The sequence below is a fragment of the Pleurodeles waltl genome, chromosome 3_1 (genome assembly GCF_031143425.1).
Source record: "Pleurodeles waltl isolate 20211129_DDA chromosome 3_1, aPleWal1.hap1.20221129, whole genome shotgun sequence".
In the NCBI taxonomy this organism is placed as follows: domain Eukaryota; kingdom Metazoa; phylum Chordata; class Amphibia; order Caudata; family Salamandridae; genus Pleurodeles; species Pleurodeles waltl.
This window is the reverse complement of record NC_090440.1, coordinates 647070615-647095460: the sequence shown is the minus strand read 5'-3', so window position 1 is coordinate 647095460 and position 24846 is coordinate 647070615. Positions and strand designations below refer to the sequence as shown.

Sequence of the window (24846 nt, the reverse complement as noted above, 5' to 3'; positions counted from 1 at the left end):
CTAAAAATACAACTACTCCGACCCCCCACTGCCACCCCTAAAAAGAAAACTACCCCACCCCTAAAAACACAACTAACCCCGACCCCGAACTCTACCTTAGTATTAAAACTACCCCTACCCCTGACCCCCACCCCAATACTAAAACTACCCTGACCCCCACCATGCCCCTAAAAGCTAAAACTACCCAACCCCCACCCCTGAAAACAAAGCAACCCCAACCCTACCCCTAAAAACAAAACAACCCAGGCCCCCCACCCTGACCGTAAAAACACAACTACCCGACCCCCACCCCACCCCTAAAAAGAACTCTTCCCCAACTCTGCCCCTAAAAGCACAACTACCCCAACCCCTACCGCTAATACTAAAACTACCCCAAACCCCACCCCAACCCCTAATACTAAAATTACCCCATCCTCCAATCCCACCTGTCATAGTAAAACAACCCCGAGCCCCCACCCCACCACAAAAAATTAGGACTACTGCAATCCTCCCACCCCTGCCCCTAAAAACCAGAACTACCCCGATCCACTCACCCCACCACGAAAACCAGAACTACCCTGACCCCAACCCTAAAATCCAGAACTACCCTGACATCCCACCCTGCCCCTAAAACCAGAACTGCCCTGACCCCCACCCACAAAAAACAAACTACCACAACACCCCACCCCCACCCTAAAAAATAAACTACCCCCACCCTCACCACTAAAAACCAGAACTACTCCGATCCTCCACTCCCGCTCCTAAAAAAAAGAACTACCCTGATCTCCCACCCCGCCCCTAAAAACCAGAACTACCCCAACACCCCACCCAGCCCCTAAAAAACAGATCTACCCTGATCCCCACTCCTGCCCCTAAAATGCAAACTAACCCAAACCCCCCACCTATGCCCCAAGCCCTTAATCCACCCCATCCCTAAAAACTACCCCCAACCCTACCCCTGCCCCACTAACCGGAACGCATCCTATCCCTATCTGCTCTGCCTTTTTCTCTGTCTTAACCATGCATGTGCGTAGTTCAGAACATGTGTGGTTAAGACAGAGAAAAAAGGAGTTGTTGCTCATGCCAGTGTGGTTCCGCTTTTGTTGTACACAATTTCCTTGTACCGGAGTCATGGGTCCGGACGTTTCCCCTTATAGACCCATGAGGCTCCCATCTATGTTAAGAAATTACCTAGGAAATGTGAAACTTTTGGCCTGAATGGTTCGATTATTCCACATTTTCTTTGCCATTTTAGTCATGGATTCCCCCAGCCTCAGCATGTGGAGTTTCATTTTGAAGTGTACCATATTTCCAGCTTTCTAAAGGGTTTATAGGTATGTTAGAAAGAAATCATCAGGCTTCACAGTGACCTTCGTGCTCCATCTGAAACTACAGGACAGTATAACAAGGCCCTTAGTCTCTGTGGAATTTAAACATTAACACTAATTAAAACAGAATGCTAATACCAACTAATAAGATATTCATTGCTGATATATAATTTAGATCATAGAGGCCTATTTATTGGGGGAAAATGTACTTCCATTTTTAGTGTTTTTTTAGCAGTCATTAACTCAAGATAAGAAGGAAGGACTGTGTAGCATGGTTTGGATTCATACACCAAATCTGCAGTCATGCTCGGGTATTTCCAATTTTTATGAACTACTTATGTGGGATCACATGTCTCAATAGAGGTTTTCAAACAATTATTGCTCTTACGCCACATTTTTCTTTATGTTTCATAGAAAAATGGTATGTGGTGATTTTGTCACCATTAAATGTGCAAGGCTTGTATTTATTTCATGCACCAGAATGGATAGATGTGACCACTATCAAGAAAAGTACCAAAAGTTAGTGGATATTGTGAAATACAAACACAAATAATAAAAATCAGGCATTATTCTATGTCATACGCTCTACTCACAAATCTCCTAAGACTATGAAGTTCTGTTCACCATTGGTTATGCCTCATGTGGTTGGTGCACTGTTTGAATACTAAGCAATATAGAAGCTGCCTTACCCTTACCTTTAATATTAGTACACACCTACTGCTATTACTATTTACCTCTGTAGAAATTGGGATAAATGTATATATGCATGGTTGCTTACCTACTATCACATTCACTATATATGCACTACAGATTTTAAATATGAATGATAGGAATAAATGATTGGGCCAGAGCCTTCATTACACAGCCATACTCAAGTATAGGGATACTGAGTGTTCCCATACCCAAACAATCCATGTTTTTGAGCACTGAGTCACTTATAATACTGGTTTTAAACAAACTTTGTCCAAGCAACGTTGGTTGTATTGACAATCTGATGCCTAGATTTGCTGTACCAAAAGATTACCATTTCAGTCTTTGCTAGGGTGTTCTTTTCAACCATCCTAGTCCCTAGGTATAGAAATTGTTCTGAACACCACCCTGAGCGCTGTTCATTCGACCACACATCAGTTCAGATTGTCGCTTGACCTCTAATTCTGACCTACTCTCTCAGTCCTTGGAATGTATACCTCACTCATTCAATCCTGAGTCATAGAAATTATGATATCCTTATGCTCCTGTGGACCTTCTGTCCTTGCATAGGTTGTTCAAGCCTATGCCTCATTATTTATTTCTAGCATTCTTATAGTTTGTTCTCCTACTTCTCAGCATGGCTATCTTTCCCTTTTAAATAGCCAAGTTCTAGTAGTGACTTACTTTCTTACACCTGGGCATACTTGAACCTCCTTATTTTGGTTTGTTCCAGCTCTGAGCCCAGCTAGATCTCTCAGACGTAGCTCCATATCACTTGAATCAGCCCTGATTCTAAATTCCTCTTTCATTCCATGACTACACAGACAGCAACAACCTGTCTGTTTGATTCCCATTTCATGAGGACTGACTTTGCACCAAGTTTATTCAGACTTTAATACTTCTCCTTCAAATGGGAGAAGGTGAATGTAGTATGACTTATGCCTTTATGTTCCTGATGAAAACATTTGTTTAGAAAAAAACATGCTACTTATCCATGTATTCCCCATAGTTTCCAGTGTTAGGCTACTATTTTACAGAAGCATTTTTTCAATTTTTCTTTTATTATAGATTTGTTTAGATATACAAACAACAGATTTAAGATGTCAAATTTAATTTTTTTTAGCAAAATCAAATACTGCGTCATCTGGAGAATGAATATGGGTGACAGAGGAATGGGTACTATTAGTGTGTAGGAGAAGGTGTCTATTTATAGGGGTATATTTTTAAAAGTGCCGGGAATACTTTCATGAAACATGGATGCTAAAACTCTAGAATCTGAACTTGAAGCAATATGCAACTGTAAGTGTCAATGAATGTTACATTTCTAGCTATTTTACTTTAAAGAATGATGATTTTGAAGTTCTGCATTAATACTGGTTCCAACCACTTAAACTCTCTCTCTGTACTGAACAGCCTCAACGCCATCACGCTGTGTCTATGCACGTGAGGAATGTGTATGGTCAGAATGGCATGATTCCACAAATCCAGCCATTGCCAATGGAGATTTTGAGACACCTGAAAGTCTAAGAAGGGCAGGAATTACTGTCTGTGTATCTCCAAGAATGTTTAATTGCAGAGCAAAGGAGCAGCCTGGCATACTATTAGAGGACCTCAACCAAAATGTGAAATGTGATGCTTCTGGACTTGTGTGCTACAATAATAAGCAGACTCAAGGAACCTGCCTCAACTATGAAGTTAGGTTTTTATGCTGCACCTATGAGCCTTGCAAAGGTAAGAATACCTGATTTTCTGAAGCGTTTCCCCCTCAAATTAATGTTCTTCTCAATTCCTAAGATATATTTTCAGTTTTTTTAGTTCAATGAAATTACATTTGTTTCAGTGATGGAGTAATGACTCATTGATCATTTTTCACCATATTAAACGTTCAAATTTGTGTGAGTTTTATGTAGGCCAATTCACAAACTCGGATTATGGTTAAGGTGGAAATTCAAATAAAATACCTAAGTTGAATAGTTTATAACTTCTGTGTTTTTTGACAAACCTGTCTGATATCTTTCAGACCATTAACATTTTCATCTTATTATTAAATGTCAGGCTTCACGGTGATCCATGGGTGGGTGGGTCATGAAATAGAGGGTGTCAAAAAGCTTTTCTTTAATAATACCTTGGGTAGGTTTCTTAAACCTGCATAGAATTTGGGTGTCAGCATAGTAAGCATTGTCAACAATGTTGGAAATTAAAATAGGGGAAATCAAAAAAGAACTGATTTGATAATGACACTTGTGCTGTTTCACAGATCAACACATTAATTGAGATATCATTGGTGACCCTAAGATCGACAAATTTATTTGCATTAACCTATCAAAAGTGTCTATTTTCAGCTACATTTTAGTACCATGACAAGTTTTGTGCAATTCTGTACAGCACCTTCTCCTCTAGCAGAAGCTTAACATTCTTTTTAGAACTGAAAAGCAAAATCCCTCTGTAGTATGTCATAGCTTGTAGAACTTAGAATGGTAAGAGGAGAATCCAAAGCGCGGATGAAACGTGGAAGGAGAGGAGCGGTGAGAAGCTGGCAGTTAGTGGCATTGGATGGGGCCTCTGTAATGGAAAAAAACTACTTTTGGCAAACCAGTAAGATTTTTTCTTATTTTATGAACACCATACTTCACTGGCGATGAAGGTGGGATGATTTGTTTTTTCCCCGCCTGCTTTCTATTCACTGAACACAGAGGCCTCAACAGGATTACGATCGCACAAGAGCAACGGAGAGGTGAGCGACTTGCGTGAGCAACATACCCATGTGAACAACCTATTTTAAAAGGTTCTCAAAAGCATTATCTCTAAGATAGTGTTTTCCCCTCGACAGGCCTTTCTATGGAAACTGACTAGAACCACGTTACAACTGCTCCGTCTGTGTTTCCTTGACAACTCGTACCACTCATCCGCTCATCTAAACATGCGCTTGACTCCCATGCTCCCACGCGTGTGAGTTGCCATAACAACGCTGACAGCGTCCTCCTGAAGACGCAAAGGATTGAAGCAGCGGAAGACGCAAAGACGCAAAGACGTTCACTCACTTCTAAATTCTTCTCTCATGTACAATATCTTTCCATAACTTAAATTTGTAGGAAATAAACATGAAGATGAGTGGAAAATAAATATAATTAAATTACACCAACCTATAAGGAAGAGACACTTATAATAACTTTCTTTTCTTTGTTTTTTGCTTGGACCATTATTATAATTACAATGCAGAATGTCACTGTGCCCCTCTTTTTTCTAGCTTTACTAGGAGATCCACCTATCAAATGGCAAAAGTGGAAAAAGGTCTTTGAAAGATATTCCAAGGTCTGTGGTGCATCACTTAGAGTGGAAAGAAAAACTGCTTTACTCTTACATTGCCTAGGTTCTGAAGGGCAGGAGGTATTCGATAATCTTCCAGACATAAATAATGAAGATCTAAATGAATATGAAACTTGTGTAGAGAAATTGGACAGACATTATATTCCCAAAGTTAGCACAATACTTGAGAGATATCACTTTGGAAGGCGAAACCAAGAAGAAAATGTATCTGTGGCGGAATATTGTACAGCGCTAAGGAAATTAGCCTCATCTTGTAAATTTGGAACTTTGACAGAGGAAATTTATGTTAGGCTGTAACATAGAGAGAGCAATAGATGAAATTTGGCAAAAAGATGATCCATCACTAGAGGAAGTATTGATTTTGGCAAAGAAAATTGAACATTTTCCCATATGTGTAGAAACCATCTAAAAGGAGGAATGCAAAAATGATACCGTACATATAATCCAAAATCTCACAGAGAAAAAAGAAAGACCAGGTGGGCAGACTTATAAAAAGGAAAGAAAAAGTGCTTTTCAAGGGAAGTGTTTTCGTTGTGGCAGACACGGTCATATGGCTAACGACAAAAACTGCCCGGCTATAAAGGTGACATGCAATTTGTGTAAGAGAAAAGGCCATTACTCCAGTGTGTGCAGAACGAGAAGTGGGAAAGGCAATGTTTTTGAAGTTAGAAATGATTTGGATATCGAGGAAAGCAATGACTTTGATTGTGGTCAAATAATCCAACAAGTTGAAGGAGAAGAAAGCAAAGGAAGGAAAGGTCCCATCGAGGAAGTCATGGTAGATGGGGAAGGAACCAGAGTGTTATTTGATTCTGGAGCAAAGATCATGATTGTTTCAAAGGAGTTCTATATGGGAAAACTAAGGAACAGAGTTAAGTTATTCAAAGCGGATATCACACCGTATGCCCATGGTGGTGAACCCATTAAGCTCCATGGATACTTTTGGGGTTTGCTTGAGTTCAAACATAAATTCACTAATGCAAAGATTTGCATCTCTAAAAAAGTAGACAGTGTGCTCAGTTGGTTCCATCAGAAAGACTTGTGAGTAATTCTGGATCCCAATAGTGATCCACCTGTGAAGGTAAAGGATCAAGTCTTTATCAATACAATTGTGGATCAAGGAATATCTATTAATCAAAAACTCGTGGACAAAGATGATTTTGTTATGAGACTAAAAGCAAGAGCTCCATTGGTGTTTCGAGAAAAATTGGGATGTCTCCAACACTATGTTCATCATTTTGGTCTGAAGGAAGGTGCGAAGCATGGATGCAGCAAAGTTCGTGGAGTACCGGTAGCCTTACGTGGAGAAATGAAATTGGAACTGGAGAGGCTGCAGAAGGAAGGAATCATAGAAGAAGTTGAAGGAACCGAATGGTTGGCACCTGTAGTTGGTGCCAGAATGCCAAATGGGAGTTTACGCTTATGTGTGGACCTAAGAGAACTGAATAAGAATGTGATTGTGGATAGGTATCCCATACCCAATATTTCAGATATGTTGTTACTTGCAAGGTGCAAAGGTGTTTTCTACTGTAGATTTAACATCAGCATATCATCAGATTAGGTTGACTGAAGAATCTAAGGATCTCACTGCATTCATCACACCTTTTGGCACTTTTAGGTATGCCAGACTAGCATTTGGTTTAGTGTCTGCGGCCTCTCTATTCCAACGGGTTATGGAAAAAGTATTGAAAGATCTTGATGGTGTGAGGGTGTATCAAGATGTTGTTTTGGTATTTGGGAAAGATGAGGTTCAACATGAAGAGATGGTTGTTTGTGTGTGAAAAAGGTTGGGAGAATATGGGTTGACTCTCAAGATGGAGAAGTGCAGGTTTCGTTACAAATCTATAGAATATTTGGGTCATACGATAACTGGTGTAGGCATATCCCCGAAAAAGATACGGATTTACAATCACCATCAAATGAGGAAGAACTTATGAAATTTTTAGGTACGGCTGAGTATTATGGTAAATTTGTGAAGGGCTTTGCAAAAAGGTGTGTGAGCATGAGAAGGTTGTTTCGGAATGAAGTGGGATTTGTGTGGAGTGAAGAGTGTGAAAATGAATTTGGAGAGATAAAAGAGAAATTATTTAAAGCTCCCAAATTGAGAACTTTTAACCCCAATCTGCCATCGGTCTTAATTATGGATGCAAGTGCAAAAGGCTTAGGGGCTGTGTTACAACAGGGTGGCCATAAGGACGAACAAGTAGTCCTATTTTTGTCACGAGCCTAAAGGGATGCAGAATTGAACTATAGTGTTATTGAGAGAGAGGCGCTTGCTGTTCATTAGGCAGTGAGTAAGCTTAAGAATTTGTTGTGAAGAAACAAAGTCAAGGTAAGGACTGATCATAAGCCCCTTTGTGACATTTATAAAAAGAAAGGGGTTGATGCGTGTCTATCAGAATCACAAAATGGGTGGTGTCGCTACAAGATTTTGATTTTGATTTTAAGTATATTTCAGGTGCACAAAATAAGGTAACGGACACTCTATCAAGATTAGTGCTGGCAGGTGAATTGGAAGGTGAAAGTGAAGTGGATTGGGATGTCAAATTGTTGTGTGAGATTGAGGAGAATGGATCTGATGAAAGTGTTGTGACAAAGGAAAGATGGCGGAGAGAATGTGAGTGCGATAGCACAATGGTGGAAGTGTTGTCCTTAATAAAGGAAGGTTGGAAAAGCAGGAATGAAGGGAGTTGTGAAGCACAAAAATGTTGGCATGTGAGAGGTGAGTTGTCTAGTAATGATGGGTTTCTATTCAGAGGTACAAAGTTGGTTCCCCCCACCACATTGAGGCAGGAACTTATTTCTCTTGCTCACTCGGGTCATCAAGGAATGTCCAAGACCAAAGGGAGATTGCGTTTGACTTATTGGTGGCCAGGTATGGACACTCAGGTGGAAAGGTGAATCAGAGAATGCATGCAATGTATTATGAGCGAGAAGACTGTGAAACCCAGTGTTCAACCTATGGAGATAAGAGAATGCCCCACTCAGCTGTGGGAGGAGGTTGCCTTGGACATTCTGAGGCCTGTCCGTGGGGAAGGTTGTGAAACGTATCTGTTGGTACTAGCTAATCAATTTTCCAGGTGGCCAGAGATTAGATTTACCAGGAACATTGAGACTAAACAGGTAATTGGTTTTCTTAAGGAAGTGTTTGGGAGAGAAGGGATGCCTAAGAGCATTCTCACGGATAATGGGGTACAGTTGGTATCGAGGGAAACGGAGCAATATTTGGTAGACTGTTCTATAATTCATAAGAAATGTGCGCTGTACCACCCCGAAACCAATGCCATGGTGGAACGATTTAATAGGGTGTTGAAGGAGACCACAGCATTCCCTAAAGTTAGTGGATTGAACTGGAAGAAAGAAGTAATTAAGAGGGTTAAAGCATAGAGAGTCTCACCTCACGCCATTACTGGTAAAACACTTTTTGAATTACTCTAGGCTAGACATCCCAATATATTGGTGTCACCTAGGTGGATGAATGATATGGAAGCAAGGACTGGTGTGGTGGTGTCAGATAAGTGTTGGAGATGAGATGAAAAGGAAAAAATAAAAGCTCGTAAGGAATATTTTGATCACAGAAAGTCATCTTGCGTAACCAAAGTTAAAGTTGGAGATTGGGTTTTGATTCACAAGCCTGTGGGTAAAGGGAGAAATACTGATAAAGCCAAACCTATAAGGGTTGTGAAGCTGATCAACAACGCAGTAAGAACGGAGGATTCCAAGATGTGGAATCTAAATTGTGTGGTGGTACTCAAATGTAAAAATGTGTGGGATTAACTTGTATATATGTATACTGTGTTTTTGGTCTTTTTTTTGTTTTTTTTCCCTCTTTTCCTTGTTTTTTTCTTTCTCTTGGTTTGTAAAAGGGGTAGTTGTGTAGTATGTCATAGCTTGTAGAACTTAGAATGGTAAGAGGAGAATCCAAGGCGAGGATTGAACGTAGAAGGAGAGGAGCGGTAAAAAGCTGGCAGTTGGTGGTGTTGGATGGGGCCTCTGTAATGGAATAAAACTACTTTCGGCAACCCAGTACGACCTTTACTTTTTTTATGAACACCATACTTCCCCCTCTTTTTTTATATCAGTGTAACTTTTAAGCTTCTGGATGTATCCACAGGGAATGTAATGAGGCAAGTGCAGAACTTAGCAGAAGTTAGTACTCACAGGACACTTGCTCCTTCTGGGGTCCTGCATGCATGGACTCAATGTATGTGTTCCCCACAGAAACTTCTTCTTCTGCCCCATTCTGAATCAGTTTTATCCTCTGTTGCTGGAGTAGTCTTTGACCATTAAGACAGAGCTCCCCTGCCCTCTTCTCCTCTTTGCAAGTGAAGCTTGAGGGTATAGCGATGTCTTTCTTTTTCACCTACTGGATGATTTCTTTCCTTTTCACCAACTAGAAGATGTGAAGATTGCTGGCTTTCATTTGGGCTCAGTGGTCTTGTAATGTGGCAGTGAGAGGAGCAAGAGTGAAAGGGTGAAGGTTGAAGGCTGAGAATTCCTGGCAGATGTCTCTCCTCTTCTGTGGTCCCTAGGCTATTTATGAATTCCTCAGTGAAATTAGTTGTGTGCTACTTGGTGGTAAGATGGAGACAGGAGAAGGTTTAGTCCAGTTTTGGGGGTTCAGGTGCGCTGTTGACCAAAGTTAGTTTAGTAGTTTTTTTTGTTGCATTTTGAATTTTAATATGTTTTAAATTTAAAGCAATGGATGAGTAATTAAATACATCACAGTATTGTTTCTCAGTTGCAGCTAATTAATTTGATAAGCTGTGTATGTATTATGTGCAGTTTACATATGCAGCAGTTTCGTAAAATTCCAGGACTGAAGAAATATAATCACATCACCCTCATCCTGATGGTCTCACTTTGCTGTTTTACACCATCATCAAAAACAGCTGCATAATTTAGAAAGCCATCAGGGTAAGTACCCCTGTGTATCTTGCAGACAAGCTTGCCATGTCTTTTGGATTTTGGTGCATCGGCAGCCAGTTTACCATCAGACTTCAGACTAAAAAGTGTAAAAAGAAAAAACAAAACAGGAGACATTTTCCATCATTTCATTCAGGTTCTGGACCAACATCCCTTTATCAATCAGGACATCCCATCCCCCCTCATGCTGCTTCACTTTAGGAATGAGCTGGTAGCTCCCTTCTTTAAAGAACTCAATGCATTAACTGCCCACAGCCCAGCTTCCTCCTGTATAACTTTGTGAACGTCTGCTTGTCTTTGACCTGTGCCATGCTCCCTGCTTTTTGGCTAAGTTTGCACCTCAAAACTAACAAATACATATACGTGCATACATACTCCCTATCATAAGCTACTTCTATTATTTAAATCTATGGGTTAAAGGTGTTCATTAGTTTGTAATATTCTACCAGTTGACCATGTATATTCCAGTGGATATTCCAGTTGAGGTTCCCATATATCTTTAAGCTTTGATGTCCACAGGGAGCTTGTTGACTGGAAAGCAGGAAAAGGCTCTGGAAGCTTGTTATGTCCCTGTTGCTCAAATAGAAGGTCAGCAAAATGCCCCTTGTAGTCACTTCTTGGGTCCTGGGTTCAAGGCAAGCAGGTCCAGTCTTCCTGCCGGTTCATCAGATAGCAGGGCAGTTCTTTTTCTGATCTACACAGGTCCAGGAGTGTTTTGATAAGAGATCTGTGTAGTCCTAATGTAAGTTCAGTGCCAGCCTGTGGGTGGGAAGGGCACATCTTCCCACCCACAGGGTGGGAACAATTCTGGTCAGTTTCTCTACCCCGACTGGGATTGCTGTAAGACTAACTAGAGAAACAGAAGGGTGGCAAGCCTAGGTGTGAGCTTCATCTACCCTTCCAGCACCTTATGAAGTCAGAAAGGGGTTGGGCGAAGCCCACAGCCTATCCTTAGGTGCCCAGGAAGGGGCTGGGCACAGCAATACACATCTCTCTCCAGGAGAGCCAATAACAGTCAAGTGACGCTGAACACTGTAAGAAAGTTATATTTGGCTTAGGCAGTAAAATGCTAAATTTGAAAAAAGGCAATTTTCAAAATAGTCATTTAAAATCAGACTTGCCCATTAGGCTGGACGTTACTTTCCAATTACAATGATTAAATTTTCTAGCTAGTCCTAAGCTGAAGTTATGCATCGTAAAGAGTTATAATGTGAACCATGTTTATTCTATGGGAGAGCCAGCCTTGTTCAAGTAAAAAACATCTTAGGATATTACAGTACATTTAAAGCGTTACGTATACATACTTTACTTCCGTGCACCCTAGGGCTTGCCTTTGGGGTGGCTTACAGTTATTAGAAAGGAAGGTTTATACCGAACAAAAGGGTTATTTTTTAGGTTGAATTAACAGTTCAAAACTGCACATACTGGATTAGGAACAGGTTTGTAGGCATGATTGACTGTGCAACTTCAGTGGGTGGCACAATGAGTGTTGCAGCCCACTTGCAGTATGAAAAATACAGGCCCTTTGTACCTGTAGTACCATAAATTAATGATTTATAAGAAAAGCAAATGTTCTAATTAGGTGTATGCCAATGTTACCATGTTTAAAAGGGAGAGAATGGTGTGGCTGGAGTAAAGTGCACAAAGATCTATAGCCAACAACAACAGGTTAAGCTAAAGAAGTCAAAGATCTGGGTGAATACTACGCAAAATATGGTTATCACCAAAACAGCAAAGTATCAGTATGGAAAATATAAATTGCATGCAACAATGTCATTGGAATGTTTCAAGAGGATAATTTCCCCTAAATTGTCACTCCATTCACCCAAACAAAGCCATCACAACAAGTACCCCTGCTTATCATGCAGATAAGCTGACCATCTTTGGTGCTTTTCGGCACACCAGCAGCCAGGATACCATCAAACTAAGAAGCATAAAAAAACAAGGCAGCAGACATTTTTCATCATTGCATCCAAGTTCTAGAACAACATCCCCGTAGCCATCAGGATCAACCCACTCTGCCACCCGTGCTGCTCCAATTTAGGAATAAAGTGATAATTCACTTCTCTAAAGAACACAAGGCATTACAGGGCATATTTATGAGCCCCTAGAGCCACCAGTGCGTCATTTTATGTGACGCTTATGTGGAGCAATGCCTTGGGCATTATTTACAAGGTGGCTTTAAGCCACTTTTTGGGTCTTAATGTCACCTTGTAAATACGGCCCTTTCACATGCAGCACTTTGTGTGGAAGGAGCGTGCAATGGGTGTTGCTGTTGGCATGTCACATCAACATCTATTGCATTTTGACCCTACCCCAGAGTTACATGTTTTCCTAAACCTGAGGCAGCGCCAAAATCTAACGCTATCCGAGGGGTGGCGTTAGCATGGAGCAAGCATAGAAAGAGCAAAATGCCAGAAATAATTATTTTGTGCAGGGAGAAGTCCCTTCCTGCACATAAACAATCATTTCACACAGAAGTGCCAAATCGCCATTAGTGATTGTTTATGTGCCGGAAGGGACACCATCCCGCACATAAACAATCAAACCCCTCAACACAGACATCCATGCACGATGGTGCAAGGATGCCTGCATTGGCACTAGGCAGCTCAATGTAGCGCCAGTGCAGGGGGAAATGCAGGGGTGCGCCGTATTCTAATAAATACAGCACATCCCTGCATTTTTTAAGTGACGCAATGTGACACTGCCAATTTTGACGTAGCAAAGTGCTGCACCACTTTCAGTAAATCTGGCCTTAACAGTCTACCTCCTAGATTCCCCTGCTATAACTTGTTCACCATCTGTTCATCTTTGACTATGTGCCTTGTTCCTTGCTTTTTCACTAAGTTCACACTACAGAAATGTCACATGCAAATACGTATATACTTCCATTCATAAGCTGTTTCTTTTATTTCAATTTGCTTGTGAAATGTGTGCATTAGTTTCTGATATTCTAACAAGAAACGGTATACCTTCCACTGGATATTCAAGTCTAGGTTCCTAAATATTGTTGAGCTTTGAGGTCCACGGAGAACCTCATGCTGTATTATGTGAATCGTTTACTGCAATGTGCAGAATCCTCTAACTAAATTGTAAAAATAGACAGACTACCATGCCACCAAAATCTTGGCACTTGCCTTTTAGTGGTTAATAATAGTATAGAGGTAAATGTTCTTACATTCACTGGAAACTCCCTTACCAGCCCTACTAGGCTATCTGAGGCTTCTCTGGGGTAATGTGGTTTAACATTTTAGAGACTGTTGCTAATATCATATGCCAAATGCTATGGAACTCTATTGCATTTGGCATCTGTCCTCAACCTAAGCCTCTGCATCTTGAACTTTATATGGTAAAGTTTGATTAAGAATTTGAAATGTAAAATGCAGAGTCTACCTCTAGGACATAGACCGCTCGTCTGCTCACAACAAAGTGCCAACTCTTCCTCTCTGATGGGGTACGAGATGTCTTCTGTCACTTTCAATATGTAGACACAACAATTGGTGGTTCTTTTTGCATCAAAGAGTGCATTGTTATTATGAGGCCTTTTGATATTCAAGGACTTTAACCAAAAAGTTAAATGTTCTGGACTTGTGTGCTATGATAATGATCAGACTCTAGGAACATTTTTGTTCAATCTTCCATCACATTAAATGCACACATTTGTGTGAATTTTATGTAAAAGAATTCACAAATATGGTCTATGGTTAAGTTGCAAATTCCATTTTGACACCTACATTCAATAGTTTGTATCTTCAGTGTATTTTGACAAACCTGTCCAATATCTAGCAGATGATTAACATGATTATCTTACCATTGAATTTCATGTTTCATGGTGATCCATGAAATGAGGGGAGGAATGCAACGGAGGCGTGTCAAATAGGGGGTCAGTGACAAAGTGGAATAGAGTTCTCTAAACAAGTTTTTCAACCTATATTAAAGAAAAATATCCAACAGTGTATGATTAGGCTTCTTACTAATAGCATATATTGAAATGAACTGTCCTTCAGGAAACGGATTGCCAGCCTGTGTCAGATTAAGGGACTCTAGGTAATTTGTGGCCTTTTCTTTGTTAATGGTAGCCTATGCTAATCGATTATAGGCATAGCAGCTCACTATTTTACATTTAATTTTACTCTAATGCGCATAGTATGCCATGCACATAACATGCATTCAATAGTATTATTTGTTCTTCTGCTCCAAGAGGTCCACTAGATAAGCAGAGTAGATAGTGGGCCTGGCTAAACATTATGGGGAATATTTAAGAAAAGTGGCACTGCAACAAAAATCAATAAAGTCTTCTAAAGTTCAAAATTTAAATTCAAAGTTCACCAGGATTTTAGCAAATGTTCAGGGATTTCCTCTCATTGTGGCTTGTCTTCAAAGATGAACTGACCACAGTTAGTCAAATCATAAACTTCCAAATCTTACTCTTCATCTGCATACACTGATTCTAGATAAGTCACTGCTGGTGATGTATACTTTCAATTTGACACTCTTTTAGCAGTCTTTTGGTTGCAGTTGATTCATTTTTGTTATTCTCAGAATGGAATTCCGTTGTCTCTGGTTCTTTTCTGATTGATTCCTCTTCTCTGAGTCTTCCAGTGCAATATTTTGCTGGTTCTCAAGGACACAGTTCACTTGCCTCCTAGATGTGTATTCTGAGCTTCTGTTTCTTCACTTGCGATTACTGCAGAATCTTCTCCACTCAGCCGGAATTATGCCTTGATTGACATCAGCAACTTAACTGATTTTGAACAGCGTGGCAGAGGTCACAATAGTTCGCCGCAGTCTTCTAGAGCATCTGGAGGTGAAAGAAACTGATGACTTTCTACAAGTAGAAACTGCAGACATGCGTGTCTCCACGCCTATAGGGTGTATAAAGTAACGCTACCGTTAGAAGGAGACATTGAGTGCATAATAGACACAAACTTTGGGATCGTGTTGTAAATATATATGATGTCTTGTTGGGCGAAAAAGATTGGCCACCTGAATTTGTCCATACTCACCCATGTGGAGAAGATGTTATTAAACATTCTTTCTTGCCCCTTGTTCCGGAGGAACTCACTGAATCCTATGCCATTGATTGGGCATTGGCACAGGCACCTGTGTTATATTGCAATCATGAAGGATGGGATAAAGAATCTCCCTACCATGTAATTCCCATTAAAAATGAACCTCAACGCCAACCTCAGTATCCAATAAAACATGAAGCAAAAGCACCTGTGAGAGAAATACTCACACAACTAGAGTACCAGGGTGTAATTGAACCCTGTGTCTCCCCAATGAATAATCCTTTGTTTCCAGTAGCCAAACCGGACCATTCATACAGAATAGTTTTAGACTACAGACACTTAAACAGTCATACACGCACATATGCTATACAAAACTCACATAGTACAGCACTGATGAACAACATAGTGCGTAAAAAATACAAAACAACACTGGAGATTTCCAATGTTTTTTTCTGCCAGAATATAGCGCCTGAGAGTAGTGACTTAACAAGTTTTAGCGCACCAGCATCCCAGAATAAATACTGTCATTTACCTCAGGGGGACAAGAACAGCCCAGGACTGTTTGCAGCTCCTGTGACTGCAATCTAGCACAACATTGATCCTGAAGCATTGTCCTATGTAGATGATCTATCTTATGGATGATGAATTGCTACAACATTGAAGATGGGTAGCCCGCATTGCTGTGGGATTTGCTGAATTTGGCTGCAAATTCAACTTCAAAAAAACAAAAATAGCCTTCCTCAGCGTCCTGTTTCTGGGATATGAGCTATCGAGTGAAGCAAAGAGAAAGAGCCTCCAATCTCTATTGGGTTTTCAAAATTTTGGCAGAACTTACATTCCAGATTATGCTTCACGCATGAAACCTTTATATGACTTAATACGTCCTGACTTTTCAAGTACATTTTGGACAGTCAAACACACATGAATACTTAGGGAACTGCAGACAGACATGCTTGCAGCACAACACCTACACACGAGGGACAACAAAACACACTTGGTCATCAGAGTAATTGCTGGGGCCATTGGTTTCACTTATGTAACCTTTAATGAGGGTGAAACTGACCCGATAGCTTACAAATCACATTTGTACTCAGTAGCAGAACAACACTTTGCTCCCACTGAGAAAATTCTCACTGCTGTTCAGATGGCTGTCAATAAAGAAAGACCTCTAGCCCAGGGAAAACGCATTATTGTTGTTTCTTAAATTCCAGCCCTAGAGGCTGTCACAAAAGCAAGCGTCCCAAACGCTAAAGCATTACATCCACGTTGGATACAATGGGCCATGTCTTTGACAGCCACTGATGTAGACTACATCTTTGACCCAATGTTACAAACGCAAACAGTTCTGCAATACCAGCTGGAATATCCAATTCCAGCAAACACATTGCCCATCAAACAATATCACAGAGTCATGCACACCGATGGACCAGCACAACCTGCAATAGGCACAAAGCATCAATACTCTGCTGCTTGCGCAGTCGTAAGCAGCTATATGGAGGACAATAAATTCTGTCCACTCCATACATTTATGCAAGCCCTAGGGGATTGCACAGCACAATTAGCAGAGCTCAAAGCTCTGGTGATGGCACTGGAACATACGGATCCTGCTCAGTATACACTGATTTGTGATTCGTAATATTGTGTCCAGTCCTTCAATGAATACCTGCATTACTGGTGTCAGAATAGGTTCAGAGATTTTAAAGGCAACACCATTAAACACAGACTTCTGTCAACCAACCCACCTTCTCCTCCGACCCCAACGACGCAGCCCTCAGCCTCACGAACTGGATCACCAACTGCGCAGACAACCTCGCTCCCCTCAGACGCCTCCCAAGACAGACCAACACCAAAAAACCTCTCTGGTTCACTGACACCCTTAAGGAATCAAAGAAAACCTGTCACACCCTCGAGAAAGCCTGGCGCAAGGACCACACCGCAGATAACATGACTGCCCTCAAGAACGCTACCCGCGAACACCATCACCTGATCCGCGCCGCCAAAAGGAATTTCTTCACAGACAGACTGGACAAAAACAGCCTCAACAGCAGAGAACTCTTCAACATCGTAAAAGAGCTCTCCAACCCCAACGCCAAAGCCAACACCATCACACCCTCACAAGACCTTTGCAACTCCCTCGCCACCTTCTTCTATCCTAAGATCACCGATCTACAGGACAGCTTCGGACACCAGACCCAGCCGACCACCACAGAACCAACAACCCCAGCCATCACCCTCAACGCCTGGACCCACATCAACACAGAAGAGACCAAAGCCACCATGAACTCCATCCACTCCGGTGCCCCCTCGGACCCCTGCCCACACTTTATCTTCAACAAAGCCGACGACATCATCGCCCCGCACCTTCAGACCATCATCAACAGCTCCTTCTCATCTGCTACCTTCCCCAAGAGCTGGAAACACGCTGAAGTCAACGCCCTACTGAAGAAACCTACGGCTGACCCAAGCGACCTGAAGAAATTCCACCCCATCTCGCTCCTCCCCTTCCCTGCCAAAGTCATAGAGAAGACCGTCAACAAGGAGCTTACCAACTTCCTTGAAGACAACAACCTTCTCGACCCCTCTCAGTCCGGATTCCGAGCCAACCACAGCACAGAAACCGCCCTCATCAAAGTCACAGACGACATCAGAACCCTGATGGACAACGGAAAAACAGTCACCCTCATCCTCCTCGACCTCTCGGCTGCCTTCGACACCATCTGTCACCGCACCCTAATAACCCGCCTCCGCTCCACCGGGATCCAAGGCCAGGCCCTGGACTGGATCACCTCCTTCCTCTCCAAACGCTCCCAAAGAGTCTACCTCCCACCTTTTCGCTCAGACCCCACCGAGTTCATTTGCGGCATCCCACAAGGCTCCTCGCTCAGCCCGACACTCTTCAATGTCTACATGAGCCGACATTGTACGCAAACACAGCATCATCATCACCTCCTACACTCAGCTGATACTTTCCCTCACCAAGGACCCCACCAGCGCCAAGACCAACCTGCAAGATGGAATGAAAGACGTCACAGAATGGATGAAACTCAGCCGTCTGAAACTGAACTCAGACAAAACGGAAGTCCTCATCCTCGGAAACACCCCGACCGTCTGGGACGATTCCTGGTGGCCCACAGCCCTTGGCACCGCACCGACCCCCTCAGACCACGCACGCAACCTCGTCTTCATCTTGGACCCACTTCTCACCATGACCAAACAAGTCAACGCCGTATCATCCTCCTGCTTCCTCACCCTCCGCATGCTCCGAAAGATCTTCCGTTGGATCCCCGCCGACACCAGAAAGACCGTGACCCACGCCCTCGTCACGAGCCGCCTGGACTACGGCAACACCCTATACGCAGGAACCACCGCTAAACTCCAGAAACGTCTGCAACGAATTCAAAACGCCTCCACCCGCCTCATCCTCAACATACCCCGCAACAGCCACATCTCCGCACACCTGAGACACCTGCACTGGCTTCCCGTCAGCAAAAGGATCACCTTCCGACTCCTCACCCACGCACACAAAGCCCTCCACAACAAGGGACCAGAATACCTCAACCGCCGCCTCAGCTTCTACGCTCCCACCCGTCTTCTCCGCTCCACCAGCCTCGCTCTCGCCGCCGTCCCTCGCATCCGCCGCTCCACGGCGGGTGGGAGGTCCTTCTCCTACCTGGCGGCCAAGACTTGGAACACCCTCCCCACCATCCTCAGGACCACCCAGGACCACTCCGCATTCCGGAGACTACTCAACACCTGGCTCTTCGAGCAGCAGTAATCCCTTCCCCTAGCGCCTTGAGACCCGCACGGGTGAGTAGCGCGCTTTATAAATGTTAATGATTTGATTTGATTTGATTTGATTTGATCTAAAGGAAACGCTACCAAATGTCCATGTTGTACACACACTTGGACACCAGCACATTGGAGTACACGTTGCTGGGAATACATTGGCTGATGAAGCCGCAAAGTCAGCAGTGGCTGTAGCTGCTGTTGCTGCAGTAACTCGCTTGAGTTCGAAACCGGATGCAGGCATATGGACTGCCCTGAAAGCTATGGCTGATGGTACGCCCTATCCAGAAGCATTTCCTGACAAATATTCCTACTGAATGGGAGGTTTCCTGAACAAAGAAGTTAAGATCCAGGCGTAGGGGTGCGAGAAATTCCCAACAAAACCACAATTGAAGGGGTAGCATCTGTCCATGCTGGTGTGGTGGCTACAAAATCAATCTTACAAGCCTGCTATTGGTGGCCAGGTGTCTACAAAGAGACCAAGCAGTATTTCCTTTGTTGTGACATCTGCCAACAAATAAAAGTTTCAACTGCCAAACGCCCGCCGCAGACACCCCTCTTGATTTCAAATAAACCTTTACTATGTGGGTACTTGGACCATTGCGGTCCCCTAACACCGGACAGTGCATACAAGTATATTCTAGTCACTATTGATTCTTGCTCCAGATTTCTATGGGTGTGGACACAATGCTCGGCTGACGCTCGGACTGTTATTAAAGATCTGCGAGTCTTTATTGGTACATATGCAGTTCTGACTTTCCACTCGGACCAGGGCCCTGCTTTCACATCAAGGGCATTCAGGGACGCCATGGCTTGGTTGGGGATCCAACTCCAGTACTCTTCTCCATTTCCTCCCGAGGGAAATAGTGTAATGGAACGATTAAACTGTGATTTAAAGCAATGTTTAACAGCTAGAGTCCTAGGTACGGGTCATAGTTGGCTTAATCACCTGTCTGGAGTTCAGAGAGCACTTAACAATCTTCCTAGAAGGTCCCTGGGGGGTCGTACTTCATATGACTGCCTTTTTGGAACTCAAATGCATGTTTTAGATCTTGATGGTCCTGGCGTGGAGGCAGCGGAAACACCCTTTGACGTAAATTAACTTGTCACTGTCTTACGGAATTTATAACAATTCCGTGATGACAATTCTTCTATCAGTGCTGCCTCCACAGGAATCGAGGATGTACCTGTAAGGCCTACCGGCTAGATTCCTAGAGTTGGGGATCTAGTACGTGAAAAGGTTGCTGTGAAAAAGGAATTTGGTCCTTCTTATCAAGCACCAGTTCCAGTCTTGGGAATCCATCGTACCCGAACTGTAATTCTACCACCGTTGGCAGGTGCCAAAGAAAATCATTTTTTCTCCATTGACAATGTCAAACTATACCATGTGGCCAATCCTGCACAGGAGACCAAGGGGAACAACCAGTAGTTCCCGAATCCCTCTCGCTACTGGTCAAAAAGTTCCTCTACAAGTTGTGAGCAACAACACCAACACTTCTCCGAGCTTGGGGAGGGTGGAAAATTATCTTGCATTGGTTCCACTAACATCAAATAATACATATATTTACAAACATATCAACATATTTAAATATTACTTATATATTGATTTTATCATCTGCCGATAAATTATATTTTGACATGCACAAATATTTACAGGAGGCATGTAACCCTCTAAGCAATGTAAGAATCACATCTTGTGATTGATATAATTGCATATTAGTGAATTGCAATATTGCATATTGGTCAAACAGGCTCATCATAGAAATGTTTGACAGCCACAGCTCTGCCAACATTTCTAACACATACTCTAGTTCATACTTCCACTGCAGAATTTGTTCCAACATTCCATATGTGTCTGAAGGCCATCTTAAAGTAGATGTTTTAAGACACAACCCCATATAGAGGGCTTCCTTGTGAATTTTACATTTGAGGTTAAAGAAACTTTTTAATGGGGAAATTATAATATTAAACTAGGGAAGAAGGAAGCGATATTTTAAAGACCAATATAAAACAAGGCTCCGGGAATCTGTTTCTATTGGGTCCAATAAATAACTGATTTCACTAGTTTTCCCCATCCGAATGGGGAATAATTTGCAGTTCTTCACACATTCCACCAGTGTACACAAGACATTTTGAATTTGTACATTTTGGGAGGTTTGACATGCTGAAATTCACATGGAAACATTTCGAGTACATTTGCAAACCTCCAAATTTAGGGGCGCATTTATGAAAAGTGGGGCTGCACCAAGTGCAGCTCCACTTTCGTTGGGCACCGTAGCATCCTGATAATGCCACCATGTGTGTGCCGTATTCGAGATATGGCACACCATGTAGTAGTTAGGGAACTAGCGTCATCATTTTTTACGCTAGTTTGGAACTTTACAGGATTAGCGTCACAAATCCTGATGCTAAACCCGCAAAGCACCCAAAGGCCCATTGAAACCAGTGGGAGCCTCCTTTTAACGCCTGCTTTGAGCAGGTGTTAAAAATGCCGGTAAAAATGATGCAAAGAAATCTCTTAGATTTCTTTGCACCACTTTTTCGGCCCCCCTTGCATATATTATGCATGGCACAGGCATAATGTGGCACAAGGGTTTACAAAGGGGTGCAATGCTTGTAAATACGGTGTGGCGTTTTTGTCCATCTAACGCCACATTAGCGTAAAAAAATGATGCTAATGTGTCCTAAGGATGGAGCTAGGCACTCTTAAATCTGGGCTTTAGCATTCCTATTCCAGTGCAAACATTTGTTTCTGCAGGGATCGGAAAAAACGAGCCTCTATCTTCCTGACAATGGGCCTAAGCAATAATTTCCCTCAGCGCAATGAGGAATGTGTCTGTGGTTTACAAAGTCAAACTTTAAGCTGTGGAAACTGTGATGTTCTACCCTTTTGAAGGAACATTTTATAGACTTCGTTATTTTTTATCTTTTTATTTCAAATATTTATTTGGCTTTCTAATGAACTAAACCATTCATACTTTGACGTACATTGACTGCGTACAGTAACTTTTCCCATACCTCTATGTATCCATATAAATGATGAAACGACTGGTACTGTGTCACTAGAGACAGCGTTCGTGAGATCTGCAGCAATTAATAGTACATACACTTGAAACATGTCTATAGTAGTTTAGTTTTTGACTCGAGTAGCTGGAAAGTGGCCGCCGGAAGATCGAGGACTTTATTTTGCTCTTGTGCACATATCTGAGAATCTAAGCTACGGTAACAGTTGGGCGTAGCAAATTAGAACTGCAACTAACTTAAAGTACAGATAATGCCTAATACTTTTTATTAAATGAATCTAAAAATGTGCATTGTCATAATTACAATTGTTTATTAACATGAGGAAAGTAAATACTAATATGTATCACTTCACAGTTTTTAATTACTGATAGTGTGGCGAATCTATGGCGTGTACCCGCCCAAACTCTGAACAATAAATGAAATTATGTGCCATTGAATTGAGAGAAAATCACCTTTTTCTATAGAAAAATCTACATATGAAAAAACCAGTAGGCAACCTTCTCTGTCATAGGTTACCTAAAATCCATCTAAAAAGTGAGGCTCTCTGACAAAGAAGTTACACGCGTGTAATTCAATGTAAGATATACTCATATCTATCTTTTCCTACCACAGAGCCACTTGCTTCTGACTGCAAGCTAGCGCTGGAAACCCTGGCCTGGACAGAATGGTTTGACAAGACAAAGCCAGTGGCGGGAGCAGGAGAATTTGAGACAATTACGAATATCGAAGCTGCCGGAAAGGAAATCTGCAAGTCTCCAAGAGATATCCAATGCATAGCAGAAAGTTTCCCTTACACACCAATATCGACAATTAACGAGGATGTGATATGTAACAAATCTATTGGACTTATTTGCTTCGATGCTAAACAAAGATATCAACCATGCTTAAACTATAGAGTCCGATTTTTATGTTATAGCTACAACTTTGATGGCTGTCAAACATCAACATCAATACCTTCCACGTTTAAAACATCTCGGCCTACAACCAGCACAACATCTTCAGCCAGCACAACAAGCATTACGCCCTCCTCAACAAGCACAAAAACCAGTATTTCCTCCACTACGGTCTCTACAGCTGGTCCTTCTTCCTCTGGAACTACTTCTATCAGCACTTTATCATCAGAAACCACATCTAGTCGTTATGAAAGTACTTCACTTGCGGTAAGTAGGCAGCAGGCACATGTCTTTTCATACCTGACCTCTCCTAAAAGAGTGTTAAACATTTCACTGCTGAGGGTTATGTGCACCCTGGGAGAAGAGTGAAAAAAAAAAAAAAAGAAAAAAAAAAACAACGTTAGGTTATTCAAACACGTACCTTTTTGGTCTTATGATCCAGCCCATCCATTCAAACAATATATTATTTTCAGCACATTAAGGTTTATATATTGTGTGGGAAACTGGGTTGTTTGTTGACTGGGGCGGGAGCCCTGGTAGAGCATCAGCCACAATCCCTTGCAGGTTAAACCATAAAAAGTCACTAAATTAAACTGTGTTGAACCCTGGGTAACCTGGCACAAGAAAAACAGGCTAAACATAGAAGCAATGTTTTGAGTATTTATGTATTACACAAACCTCAATACAGTGAAAACACAACACCGTAAAAATCCCAAACCAATTCCGAAATATAGAGAACATTTTAATACATTATTTGACACCAAAACCATCAACATCCAAATAGTATGACCAGAGTTATGATTTTTTAAAGTTTAAGGTTCAAAATAGCAAGTCCTCAGTTTTAGAAAATGGCCACATGGGCATCTTTAGCACCACAACCAGGGATCCAGGAGTGAATGGTGACCTCTTGGGGGTTCAAAAGTCACTCAGGCTGGGTCCAGGTGCGGGTTCAGCATGGTGGGAGACTGTTATGTTCCCATGGCTCTGAACAGGAGGCCAACTAGACTAGTTCTTTGAGTCGTTTCTGAAGTCCTGGGTGCAGCTGAAGATGCAGGGCTGACCTTTGAAGGTTCAATGCAGGCTTCGGACTGCAAAGCAGTCCTTCCAGGTACAGCAACAGTCTGGCAGGACACGCAGCAGGTCACAGCAGGAGGCAGTCACATGAGAGTACTTCCACAGGTCCCGTAGTTTTCTAAAGAATGGGTTTGAGAGCCCTATTTATTTTATACCCTGGTGTCCGTCCTGCTCCTAGAAGCTGGGAGAAGTTTCCTAAAGGGTTCTTTGAAATTCCAAGAGTTTCCTGCCTCCCTTTGTCTGGCTCCTATCTGGCTGCACTGATAATACAAGGCTGTTAAGCCTATTGTGTGGTGGCACAGTCCAGCCTATTCAGGTGCAAGTGTTGCTGTGCTTAGCTCAGCCCCCCAATCAAGTCAGTTAATGGACCATTCAGGCTCTGCTAATCCCACTATTGTGTGACTGTCTGGGGTGAATTCACAAAGTCTTAACTGTCAGTTACATCCAGTCATGTGGCCTAAGACAGGCTGCAGGCACAGGGGGCTAAGGCCAGAAAAATGCCAGCTTTCTAAAAGTGGCATTTTCCAACTTGTTACTATACATCTGACTTCACCATTAAAGAGGGTTTATCATTACAAGTTCATAGATACCAAACATGATGAACCTAACACCTCCTGTTTAGGAATTCCAACCCCCAATGTTATCTTAAGGAGGGGTAGGCCTCATAGCAGTGAAAAAATAAATGTGAGAGTATTTTACTACTAGGGCATGAAAAAGTACGTGTCCTACCTTTTGATTACACAGCACTATCTTAGGTGGGATTTATATGTAAAAATGGGGGGTTTAAGGCTTGGCAAAGGAGTTTTA

At 42.2% G+C, this 24846-nt stretch overlaps 1 protein-coding gene across 1 annotated transcript in view; it reads left to right on the top strand.

The window, feature by feature from the left end:
- The window catches only part of LOC138284410 (intestinal mucin-like protein), a 329644-nt gene that overhangs the window by 2128 nt on the left and 302670 nt on the right, over positions 1-24846 (top strand). Inside the window, exons 2-3 of the mRNA XM_069223147.1 lie at positions 3411-3728; positions 22685-23232. Coding sequence (XP_069079248.1) covers positions 3560-3728; positions 22685-23232 — 717 coding nt within the window. The 5' untranslated portion in view covers positions 3411-3559. The remainder of the gene's footprint in view (positions 1-3410; positions 3729-22684; positions 23233-24846) is intronic.